The following is a 13,065-nucleotide window of genomic DNA, read 5'->3' as shown; positions in this document are numbered from 1 at the left end:
TAATAAATCCTCAGGGCTTATTCACATTGCGTTTTTGGCCTCCCTTGCCGGGATACGTTGGTAACCAGTCAGAATCAGCTGTCAACTTATCCCTGCACGAAGAACTGGCCATTAAAAAAAAAGGGGGGGCCTGCAGTTCTCCGTGCAGGGATAAGTGGGGAGCTGATTGTGACTGGTTACCAATGTATCCCGGCAAGGGAGGCCAAAAACACAATGTGAACACTCCTTTAAAGTGAAAGTCCCACCCCCAAACAGGCTGCTATGCTAGTAACATAGCCGCCTACATCATTATTAATACAAAGCACACATACCTTTGGAGGTCTTGTGTGCTTTGTAGTTCTCCAGCTAAAAACTTATATATTATATATTATTGCCCCAGTTCCATCTCCGCAGTGCCGCACACCCGATGCCCCAACAATCCCCCCCCCCCCGCCCCCCGTCCACCTTCTAACATCTTTCCACTGCCCCCTGTACCCATACCTCCCAACTTTTGAAGAGCCAAAAGAGGGACAAAATGTGCGGCAAATTTAGCCCCACCCACCGTTATGTTGACTCCACCCATTCTCATTAATTTTTCATGTGCCCGCACACAGTATAATCCTCCTACAGTCACCCGTACATTATATGTCCCCCCTCTATCTCTCCCCAGCTTCATATACACCCTTCATCTGCCCCCAGTTTCATGTCTCCCACCCAATCTCTGCCCCCAGATTCATGTCCGCCCATCCATTTCTGCCCCCAGTTTCATGTTCCCCCCCTCCATCTCTGCCCCCAGATTCATGTCCCCTCCATCTCTGCCCCCAGATTCATGTCCCCTCCATCTCTGCCCCCATATTCATGTCCCCTCCATCTCTGTCCCCATATTCATGTCCCCTCCATCTCTGCCCCCATATTCATGTCCCCTCCATCTCTGCCCCCATATTCATGTCCCCTCCATCTCTGCCCCCATATTCATGTCCCCTCCATCTCTGCCCCCATATTCATGTCCCCTCCATCTCTGCCCCCATATTCATGTCCCTCCATCTCTGCCCCCATTGTCATGCCGTCCTCTCCATCTCTGCCCCCATATTCATGTCCCCTCCATCTCTGCCCCCATATTCATGTCCCTCCATCTCTGCCCCCATTGTCATGCCGTCCTCTCCATCTCTGCCCCCATATTCATGTCCCCTCCATCTCTGCCCCATATTCATGTCCCTCCATCTCTGCCCCCATTGTCATGTCGTCCTCTCCATCTCTGCCCCCAGTGTCATGCCGTCCGCTCCATCTCTGCCCCCATATTCATGTCCCCTCCATCTCTGCCCCCATTGTCATGTCGTCCTCTCCATCTCTGCCCCCAGTGTCATGCCGTCCTCTCTCTGCCCCCAGTTTCACGTTCCACATTACACTGACTGACTTACCTTCTCCTTCGTTCCCTCGCAGCTCTCTGCGCGTCCTCTCTCTCACACTGGCGCACAGTTATAGACGCGATGTGACGTCACCACATCGCGTCTACAAGCCAGTAGCAGAGGCGGCGAAGCAAGGAGCTGACACAGGTCAGGTCCTCGCTTCAGCCGCATATGTGACAGCGAGAGAGGCGCGCAGCGGCGAAGCAAGGAGCTGACCTGTGTCAGCTCCTCGCTTCGCCGCCGGCTACTGGCTTGTAGACGCGATGGCTGAAGCTAGGAGCTGACACAGGTCAGCTCCTCGCTTCGCCGCTGCCGCCGGCTACTGGCTTTTAGACGCGATGTGATCACATCGCGTCTACAAGCCAGTAGCAGCGGCGAAGCGAGGAGCTGACACAGGTCAGCTCCTCGCTTCAGCTGCATATGTGTCAGGGAGAGAGGCGCGCAGCGGCGAAGCGAGAAGCTGACCTGTGTCAGCTCCTTGCTTCAGCCACGTATGTCTTCAACTCAGATCTGCGTCCTCTGGATGCAGATCTGAGTTGAAATAGGACATACACAATGACTGCTACGGGCGCCAGGGGGCCGGCACACGGTGGCGGGCCAAAACCGGCCCCCCCCCCCATTTTTCAATTTGGCCGGGCCCCTGACGCGAGTACCAGTAGTACTGCCCTATCGGCGGCCCTGTGTGGGGAACATTAACTAAACCTGTCTAACTTTTAGACAATACAAAGTTACACTAGGGTCACACTCGCATTTGGGTTTCTGTCCTTCGGGTCCACTTGGGAACCCAAGAAATGTAAACCCTATTTGCTTAAAAAGTGGTCACCCTATAGAGTATAATGGGGTCTGCCAGGTTTCAGGGAAAAGTCCTCCATTTGAAGCAGAATGGGGTCCCCGAATGCTAGTGTAAATCTAGCATCAGACTAGTCTTAAACTGCACCAGATTGTCCAATGCTGTTTCATGATCTGGTGCTCTTTAAGACGGTCTAGTCTAACTTTACACCTTTTATTATTTGACTTAGGGTCCATTCACATGGAGTAACGTGCCGTGTGACCTGGCACGTATACGGCGTGTGAGATTTTGAGCGCTGTAAAAGCTCCCATTGATTTCAATGGGAGCCTGGATCGTATACGCCGCGTTATTTTGCGGCCGTGATTTTGCGTGATATAGTCCATGGGTCCACAGGTTTCCACGGTCACCGCTTTTTAAGCGGATTGGGTTTCTGTGTTTTCTGGTCCCCAAGTGGACCCAAAGAATGGAGACCCAAGTGCAGGTATGAATCTAATGTAAGATAAGACTGCCTGGATCATATAGAACCCCTTCTATACACCGGTTTCCCCTTTCAAAATGAAATAAGACCAGGACAACAATTAACCTTTTACATGGGCGGTAGGTCGGACACAGCGCTTATTTAAACTTGATGTAATCAATAACTATGACGTCAACAACTTTAACCAAACAGAAGGGGTAAGCCCCGCCCCGGAAATACGGAGGACCCATCCAACGTCCCAATCGGCCCTCATCTTTTCTTGCACACCAGCTGTGACTTTGCAAAAGAAACCGAGGATTCACTGCAAGAAAAAAAACAAAGATGATACAGAACCATAAAACCACCATATTAAAACAGTGAAATTTTTCCGTGAAACACATCACAATGCCAAATTACCAAAAAAACTCTCCATTCCTCTTTTTTTTTTTTTTTTTTTTTTTTTTGAAAAGGGGGGAAAAGCTAAAATAAAAGGGGGGAGAGAGTGGGAGCTCATGAAGGACGACAGCCAAAGAGGAAGATGGCTGCCACTGCTCAAACCTATAAAGCTCTGGGCTAAACCAAATTAGGGAACGCCCACCAGGACAGGGGGAGAGGAGGAAATAACAGGGAACAAACCAAGTGCAGGAAAACTTACAGAGAAAACGTGACATAAAGCGGGAAGGAACAGAAACATAACACAGACCAGTCAGTCCTTGTCATCCTCCTTGGCAGTCCGGTGAGCACAATACTGGCTGAACTATAGATATTGGGGGAATAGATACATAATGAAATAATAATCAGCGGAGTGCCTCTTCTATTGTAACTCAGTGTGTATATCCGGAATGAATACACGGGGACAACCTGACATCAGGTTATGTTCAGGGGATCCATCTTAAAACAAGGGATTGTAAAACTGAACGTCCTCTATTACTTATAGACATGCAAAATTAATATAATATATAAAATAATAACTCTGTGTATACTTATATGGGCTTTGTACAGGTTCCTACAAATTCTTCTCTTTCTAAACCATCCTGTTTTCACATTTATTCCAGGCACTGGAGAGTGAATTTGTCTCATGTCAGCTCCACCAGTGGATAGATCTGATATTTGGCTACAAGCAGCGAGGTCCGGAAGCAGTGCGTGCATTGAATGTCTTTCATTATCTGACATACGAAGGGTCTCTGATCATGGAAGGTGTCACTGATCCCGCGTTACGAGAGGTATGTATGTGACACAGTGATTTCTACCTCATTCAATAGCCAATCTTATCTCCAGCTCTGCTGAATTACAACACCAGCATTAAATGTAGGATGTGGGACATGGTCAATAACCCCTGCCCTTGTTCCTCTGGGTACGGGTTGTACAGAGCTGGCTGACCTGGCAATGTTCTGTACGTCCTGGGATGCAATTTGAGTCACGTTCATTTAGTTTCTATTCTATGAATATATCTGCCATACATGTGCAGGTGCCACAATATATAGAGGCTATAAATATGAGGCCCTGGAAGATGTAGGCCAAATACATCCATCTAAATGCAATGCCATAGGAACCTGATTCCAGCCTTTAAGAGAGTACGTACAAACTGTAAATGAGGCCAATGGAGGCAATACATTTATCATGAGTGTTTTCTTTCAGTAGTCTTTTTTGGTAGTCAGTACAGTATACTCCTCTAGCAGACACATTATTAAAGCTTGATAAATGCACTCTAGATTTTTTTAGGCTTTATCAACTCATTAAATGGATATTCCAGACTAAAAATATTGACCACCTATCCAAGCTAGGCCATCAATATCGAGATCAGCTCTGTTCTCTGTGTAGTGGCCAAACCAGATCACCTCCCAGTCACATTAATGGAAGCTAAGCTGCAGTGATGCTGTCCTGCCACTACACACAGAATGGAGCTGTCTGCTTCCTGCTCCATTCTCTGTCTATCAGCAGATCTGCTTTTGGATCGGTCATCAGACTTTTTAGCATGCAAAACCTATTTAAACCTGAACGAACGCACTTTGCAGAGCTGTGTTGGGGCAAATATAGGGATCAAAGAAGTATTGCATGACACGGGGGTTCTCTTCATGGGGTCCCAATCCATGCATCAGTGTACAGGCCCTAGGCATGACAAAGTGGGGGCAGTTCATAAAGACCAATGCATTGTGTGCTGGTCTTTAATATTACAAGTGCTTATGGCAGATATGGCAAAATTACTATGAGGCTTCGGCCAGGGACGAGTGTACATTTCAGGTAGAACTATGCCAGTTTTCTGGTACAAGTTATAGTATCAAGGTGTCCCCTGCCCTGTGCTACGCTTTCACCTTCATTTGTATCGGGCCTTACTCTGTAGTGGAATATGTGACTTTTTGAGATGACTATAGTAGTATAGGAAGATATTCACTTACAGTGCACGGAGGTGTCCACCCTTAGTTTACAATAGCTCGAATTTGGTAAAGGTCTTAAATTTTTCTTGAAACCAATTCAATACAATATTGCAACATGCTAGCAAAAAGACCCTTAACAGACTGCAGTTCACAACACAACCACTGAATGTCCACACACAGAAATTTATAGCATATCACTTGTGATACAATAATGCAAATTCATGGTGTCTTGAAAAGCTGCTCATCTCATGACACAATCATGTCCAGCCAAGAGGAACGTACAAATAAAAAAAAACAAAAACCCAAAACACATCTTTGTATTTACAATAATACTAACACAATACAACATACCAAATCCTTAAATAGTGTATTCAGGATGTCATGTATTGGTCATCATTAAGGGCTAGTTCACACATGAACTGCCTGCGCGGGTTTTGACACCGAGAGAGACTCGGCGAGCCGCGTCTCTCTCTGGTCAAAACCCGCCTGCCGCAACCATCCCGATCGCGGCTTTCCCCTCCGCTGTCGGCTCAAATGAATGAGCCGACATAGGAGGGTGCTGCCGGGGGTGGAAGCCGCGCAGCTCAACCCGCGTGGCTTCCGCCTGAAGATAGGGCAGGTCGCTTCTTTTCTCCGCTAGCAGCAGCTCGCCGCTAGCGGAAAAAAGAAGCCTGGTGGTCTGCATAGACCACCATTGTAAGGGGAGGTTTTTGACGCGAAATCCGCTGTCAAAAACCTCCCCTGGGCTCACGTGTGAAGGAGCCCTAAGAGTAATGAGAAATTATTAAAATTAAGATAATTAATGGGTGACCCTTATAATATGTCAGTCATGAATTTGTTGGGGCCCAACAGCTGAGACCATCACCAGAAGTGGATACTGTTTCCATTGTGGATATGACAGTGCGTGCAGATAAGAAACCCCTTGACATCTCTTTATGGTCCATATATTCTAGCTAGATTATCAGATGACATTACTGTGTAGCAGTTGGTAACTGCAATTGGTAGCAGTCCCCTATATTATACACTCATTATGACCCCATAGTTGTACTGTTTTGCTTTTTAGTTTCAACATTTGGTTATTTACCCATATGTTATCACCTGTATATCACAAGTCCACCCTGTTACTTAGCAGTCATCCAAATCTGGATCCTGCTCGATAGTAGACTATGTAAATCTGACGTGAGAAGTCTCAAAGTGCAACAGCTGCTGGATGAGTAGTGCTGAGAAGTGGAAGACGCTCGCGCCATCCTCCAGTCCCCATGATATCTGCCATCTGCTGTATGTAAAATATGCTCTAATTTATACATTGCCAGGCTCTGAGCTAGCGTGCTATATACGTGTGGTATCATATATCATTACTAATATAGGATTATACAGGTACATATAATAATTATACAGCTATCTATCTATCTACTATCTATCTATCTATCTATCTATCTATCTATCTATCTATCTATCTATCTCCTATCTATCTATCTATCTATCTCCTATCTATCTATCTCCTATCTATCTATCTATCTATCTATCTATCTATCTCCTATCTATCTATCTATCTATCTATCTATCTCCTATCTATCTATCTATCTATCTATCTATCTATCTATCTATCTCCTATCTATCTATCTATCTATCTATCTCCTATCTATCTATCTATCTATCTATCTATCTATCTATCTATCTATCATCTATCTATCTATCTATCTATCTATCTTCTATCTATCTACTATCTATCTCCTATCTATCTATCTATCTATCTATCTATCTATCTATCTATCTATCTCCTATCTATCTATCTATCTATCTATCTCCTATCTATCTATCTATCTATCTATCTCCTATCTATCTATCTATCTATCTATCTATCTCCTATCTATCTCCTATCTATCTATCTATCTATCTATCCATCCATCTATCACTTCTATGCTTATGACCATTTGGCTAGAACCTTTATGGGGCATACAGTAACAAGGTTACTTCTTTTATTATTGCTTTTGAATAAGAATTACTGGGAAATTCAAGACATATATTGAGAGACCCAATGGCTGTTTGGACAGCGCCACTTTTGTATATGGGCTTTATCTAGCATTGCAGGTCAGACCCATTCAGTTAAATAATAGTTTGTCAGCAATTCCAGGCATACAGTACTAGGGCTCACCCATAAGTATACTGTATATAATGAATATGGCAGCATGACTGCACCATTATATCTGCCATCTATCCTATAAGTCGACCAGAGCTATCTTATATGTATGCCCGGCTCTTCTAGTCTGGGAACAGATTTCTCTAATGTCAGCTGTTATTTTATGTGGGGTTTGCATGTCGGAGTATATAGACTGAAACACTACAAGCAGGACAATGGTGAAGGTCACCACCACCACAACCTCCACTCCTCCGCCTGTTGTCCCAAATAATACATGTCAGGGGATCTCGCTATTCATTTATGTACTCATCCTAAATCCTCAGTATCCCTCCTTCTATATAAGAAGCTATACATATTATACCTTATAATGGAAACCATTAATCTCACTAGACTGCGGCTTATTCTGTTACCCATTTTAGAGCCGTTCTCTAGGATAAAGGAGTAGCTGGATTCTTGGTTTGGTTCCTAAAGGGTTTAATGTTTATACGATACAGTCTGAACAGGCTCTATACATCGAAGCCTATATTCACAGCATGTACATAACCTATCACAACTATCCATCTCTGCAGATATAAAGATCCTGCTAAGGTGATTCGTGATATCTTCTTGCAATTTACACTTTCTTCTCTAGGTTATGTCTGGTATTGTGAATGGGAGCTGAGCTGTAATAGCCAGGCTTGGCCCCAGTACAGTGCACACTATGCAGACTGGCAGCTGCTTGTATCACCTGAGGAGGGTGCAGGTTTTGGACATAAACCACACCACTGATCAGTTATTGGAAAGGGCCATAATGCTTGTTCCAGTTTACCAGGCACAATGCCATATATTCTGTAACAGCTGTGTGCGCTACTGTGACTGCTGCACTAGGCTACATGTAGTACCAAGCACAGCCACATCAGAATGAATGGCACTGTTTCTGTTACTTCATTAACAGCAGAGTGCTATGGAGTTTTCAAATTAGTGAGGCCAAGAGTCAAACCCCCATCATTCTGACATGGCCGGAATTACAAGGATAGAAGACAAAGCAACTGCTGTGGAGCCCAGCAACTAAGGTTTCCATTTCCACTGAGATCTAGGTTGGTATTAGTGGAAACTATGGAGGATGAGAGGGAATGTGGAGAACTGAGTGAACCTCCAATTACTGGGACATTATAGTGTCTTCATGTGACATCATTCTAATTACTTTATTCATATGTTATGATGTGACTGTGTACACAGTGTGTATTATTCCTGTACTGTGACATTACTGTGTACATTATCCATGTACTGTGACATCACTGTATTATTCCTATACAATGACATCACTGTGTACATTATCTCTGTACTGTGACATCACTGTGTGTGTTATCCCTGCACTGTGACATCACTGTGTGTGTTATCCCTGCACTGTGACATCACTGTGTGTATTATCTCTGTACTGTGACATCACTGTGTGTATTATTCCTGTACTGTGACATCACTGTGTGTATTATGCCTGTACTGTGACATCACTGTGTATATTATCTCTGTACTGTGACATCACTGTGTGTATTATCCTGTACTGTGACATCACTGTGTGTATTATCTCTGTACTGTGACATCACTGTGTGTATTATCCTGTACTGTGACATCACTGTGTGTATTATCTCTGTACTGTGACATCACTGTGTGTATTATCCCTGTACTGTGACATCACTGTGTACATTATCCCTGTACTGTGACATCACTGTGTACATTATCCCTGCACTGTGACATCACTGTGTGTATTATCTCTGTACTGTGACATCACTGTGTGTATTATCCCTGCACTGTGACATCACTGTGTGTATTATCTCTGTACTGTGACATCACTGTGTGTATTATCCCTGTACTGTGACATAACTGTGTGTATTATCCCTGTACTGTGATATCACTGTGTGTATTATCCCTGTACTGTGACATCACTGTGTGTATTATCCCTGTACTGTGACATCACTGTGTGTATTATCTCTGTACTGTGACATCACTGTGTGTATTATCCCTGTACTGTGACATCACTGTGTGTATTATCCCTGTACTGTGATATCACTGTGTGTATTATCCCTGTACTGTGACATCATTGTGTGTATTATCCCTGTACTGTGACATCACTGTGTGTATTATCCCTGTACTGTGACATAACTGTGTGTATTATCCCTGTACTGTGATATCACTGTGTGTATTATCCCTGTACTGTGACATCACTGTGTGTATTATCCCTGTACTGTGACATCACTGTGTGTATTATCTCTGTACTGTGACATCACTGTGTGTATTATCCCTGTACTGTGACATCACTCTGTGTATTATCCCTGTACTGTGACATCACTGTGTACATTATCCCTGTACTGTGACATCACTGTGTGTATTATCCCTGTACTGTGACATAACTGTGTGTATTATCCCTGTACTGTGATATCACTGTGTGTATTATCCCTGTACTGTGACATCACTGTGTGTATTATCCCTGTACTGTGACATCACTGTGTGTATTATCCCTGTACTGTGACATCACTGTGTGTATTATCCCTGTACTGTGACATCACTGTGTGTATTATCTCTGTACTGTGACATCACTGTGTGTATTATCCCTGTACTGTGACATAACTGTGTGTATTATCCCTGTACTGTGATATCACTGTGTGTATTATCCCTGTACTGTGACATCACTGTGTGTATTATCCCTGTACTTTGACATCACTGTCCCCATTATCCCTGTACTGTGACATCACTGTGTGTATTATCCCTGTACTGTGACATCACTGTGTGTATTATCTCTGTACTGTGACATCACTGTGTGTATTATCCCTGTACTGTGACATAACTGTGTGTATTATCCCTGTACTGTGATATCACTGTGTGTATTATCCCTGTACTGTGACATCACTGTGTGTATTATCTCTGTACTGTGACATCACTGTGTGTATTATCCCTGTACTGTGACATCACTGTGTGTATTATCCTGTACTGTGACATCACTGTGTGTATTATCCCTGTACTGTGACATCACTGTGTGTATTATCTCTGTACTGTGACATCACTGTGTGTATTATCCCTGTACTGTGACATCACTGTGTGTATTATCCCTGTACTGTGACATCACTGTGTGTATTATCCTGTACTGTGACATCACTGTGTGTATTATCCTGTACTGTGACATCACTGTGTGTATTATCCCTGTACTGTGACATCACTGTGTGTATTATCTCTGTACTGTGACATCACTGTGTGTATTATCCCTGTACTGTGACATCACTGTGTGTATTATCCCTGTACTGTGACATCACTGTGTGTATTATCCTGTACTGTGACATCACTGTGTGTATTATCCTGTACTGTGACATCACTGTGTGTATTATCCCTGTACTGTGACATCACTGTGTGTATTATCCCTGTACTGTGACATCACTGTGTGTATTATCTCTGTACTGTGACATCACTGTGTGTATTATCCCTGTACTGTGACATCACTGTGTGTATTATCCCTGTACTGTGACATCACTGTGTGTATTATCCTGTACTGTGACATCACTGTGTGTATTATCCTGTACTGTGACATCACTGTGTGTATTATCCCTGTACTGTGACATCACTGTGTGTATTATCTCTGTACTGTGACATCACTGTGTGTATTATCCCTGTACTGTGACATCACTGTGTGTATTATCCCTGTACTGTGACATCACTGTGTGTATTATCCCTGTACTTTGACATCACTGTCCCCATTATCCCTGTACTGTGACATCACTGTTGCATTTTCCCTGTACTGTGACATCACTTTGCGCATTATCCCAGTACTCTGACATCTCTCTGTGCATTTTTCCTGAACTGTTAAGTCGCTGTGTATGTCATGGATATGTGTGAAGGAGACCAACATATTCATACCTTTTTTAAGTTCTGAATTTGCCTCTTGGTGTCGGTCTTGGTGTCTGATGGTTACTTGATAAGCCCCTGATTGATACCCCACACTAAGGATAAGACATTGTTAGTAAAGTCTCTGAAACTCCCTTTAAAGGCCTGGGATTTGCAAACTTATATTCCGTGTAGTTCTAGAATTCACCCTGTATGACATATTTGTCTGTTTTTGTCCTATGTTTTGTATTGCGGGTTGGGATTCCATACTTTTATATGAAGTTTCGTTTTTCTCCTGACATATTTTTGTGCAGGTGTGTAGACAGCGTTCGTCTTACGTGTAATGAAAGACACACTACAACCAATACTCAAATGTGAAGAGACGCTGGAGGGTATTGATTCATTCTTGGTTGACAGGTGAAATCATGGCTGCACGACTAAGCACGGCAATTATAGTATTAAAATATCAGAAGGTCAGAGGAACAGATAATATTCTTCCCTGTGTCAGATTAAAAATTGACACTCTTTGACAGCCCGGGATCCCTGGCTGAGAAAATGATGACAGCTTAACTCATATTGCAGTTGTAAAGCTGTAATTTATAATGAACTTTACAATGACTGTCTCCTCCTGTGGTGAAACATGACAGAACGCTCTGGATACAAAGGCGGTATCTCTTTCTAATATGTAAACATCAATTATATGGAGTATTAGATATTATTTGGAATTGTCTTTACTACAATAGGGACATCATAATCCTGTCACATTTCCTCTGGGCAGATCTATTGTATAATTGTAAAGAATGCTGTTCCAGCCCATTAGACCGCACTCTCTACTGTTGATGGAAGGCTTGTAGAACTGGTTTAAAAGAGAATGGCGGATCTAAACAACCTGTATATACGTATATACCACATCCTTATTGTTGGACTACCCTGGTGACTCGCTTAGTAAAGAAAGGGAATACTCCATATTGTAATTTTACCAGGATTATCAAAATTGGGATTAGATAGCTACTACATTGATGGTCAGTACTAACAGCTCACTTACTTAGTTCTGTGACTATAATGGGGTGGAGGGGGCTTAATCTATCAGGTGTCCTATAAGAGAACACCATATTATAGGAGGACAAAAGCTAAGCTCTGTGATATACAGGATTATATGATAGAGGAGAGAAGCTGAGCTCTGTGATATATAGGGTTATATGATAGAGGAGAGAAGCTGAGCTCTGTGATATATAGGGTTATATGATAGAGGAGAGAAGCTGAGCTCTGTGATATATAGGATTATATGATAGAGGAGAGAAGCTGAGCTCTGTGATATATAGGATTATATGATAGAGGAGAGAAGCTGAGCTCTGTGATATATAGGTTATATGAGAGAGGAGAGAAGCTGAGCTCTGTGATATATAGGGTTATATGATAGAGGAGAGAAGCTGAGCTCTGTGATATATAGAGTTATATGATAGAGGAGAGAAGCTGAGCTCTGTGATATATAGGGTTATATGATAGAGGAGAGAAGCTGAGCTCTGTGATATATAGGATTATATGATAGAGGAGAGAAGCTGAGCTCTGTGATATACAGGGTTATATGATAGAGGAGAGAAGCTGAGCTCTGTGATATATAGGGTTATATGATAGAGGAGAGAAGCTGAGCTCTGTGATATATAGGATTATATGATAGAGGAGAGAAGCTGAGCTCTGTGATATATAGGATTATATGATAGAGGAGAGAAGCTGAGCTCTGTGATATATAGGTTATATGAGAGAGGAGAGAAGCTGAGCTCTGTGATATATAGGGTTATATGATAGAGGAGAGAAGCTGAGCTCTGTGATATATAGGGTTATATGATAGAGGAGAGAAGCTGAGCTATGTGATATATAGGTTATATGATAGAGGAGAGAAGCTGAGCTCTGTGATATCTAGGGTTATATGATAGAGGAGAGAAGCTGAGCTCTGTGATATATAGGTTATATGATAGAGGAGAGAAGCTGAGCTCTGTGATATCTAGCGTTATATGATAGAGGAGAGAAGCTGAGCTCTGTGATATATAGGGTTATATGATAGAGGAGAG

At 43.0% G+C, this 13,065-nt stretch overlaps 1 protein-coding gene across 6 annotated transcripts in view; it reads left to right on the top strand.

Moving 5' to 3' along the window:
* NBEA (neurobeachin) overlaps positions 1-13,065 on the top strand; it is a 561,077-nt gene that overhangs the window by 504,694 nt on the left and 43,318 nt on the right. For all 6 annotated transcript variants that reach the window (XM_075265947.1, XM_075265948.1, XM_075265946.1 and 3 more), the window contains one exon: positions 3,688-3,855. In XM_075265947.1, coding sequence (XP_075122048.1) covers positions 3,688-3,855 — 168 coding nt within the window. The remainder of the gene's footprint in view (positions 1-3,687; positions 3,856-13,065) is intronic.

This window comes from Leptodactylus fuscus, chromosome 2 (assembly GCF_031893055.1).
Source record: "Leptodactylus fuscus isolate aLepFus1 chromosome 2, aLepFus1.hap2, whole genome shotgun sequence".
Lineage (NCBI taxonomy): Eukaryota > Metazoa > Chordata > Amphibia > Anura > Leptodactylidae > Leptodactylus > Leptodactylus fuscus.
Note: the sequence above shows the minus strand (reverse complement) of the source record. Positions and strands in the feature narration are given on the sequence as shown.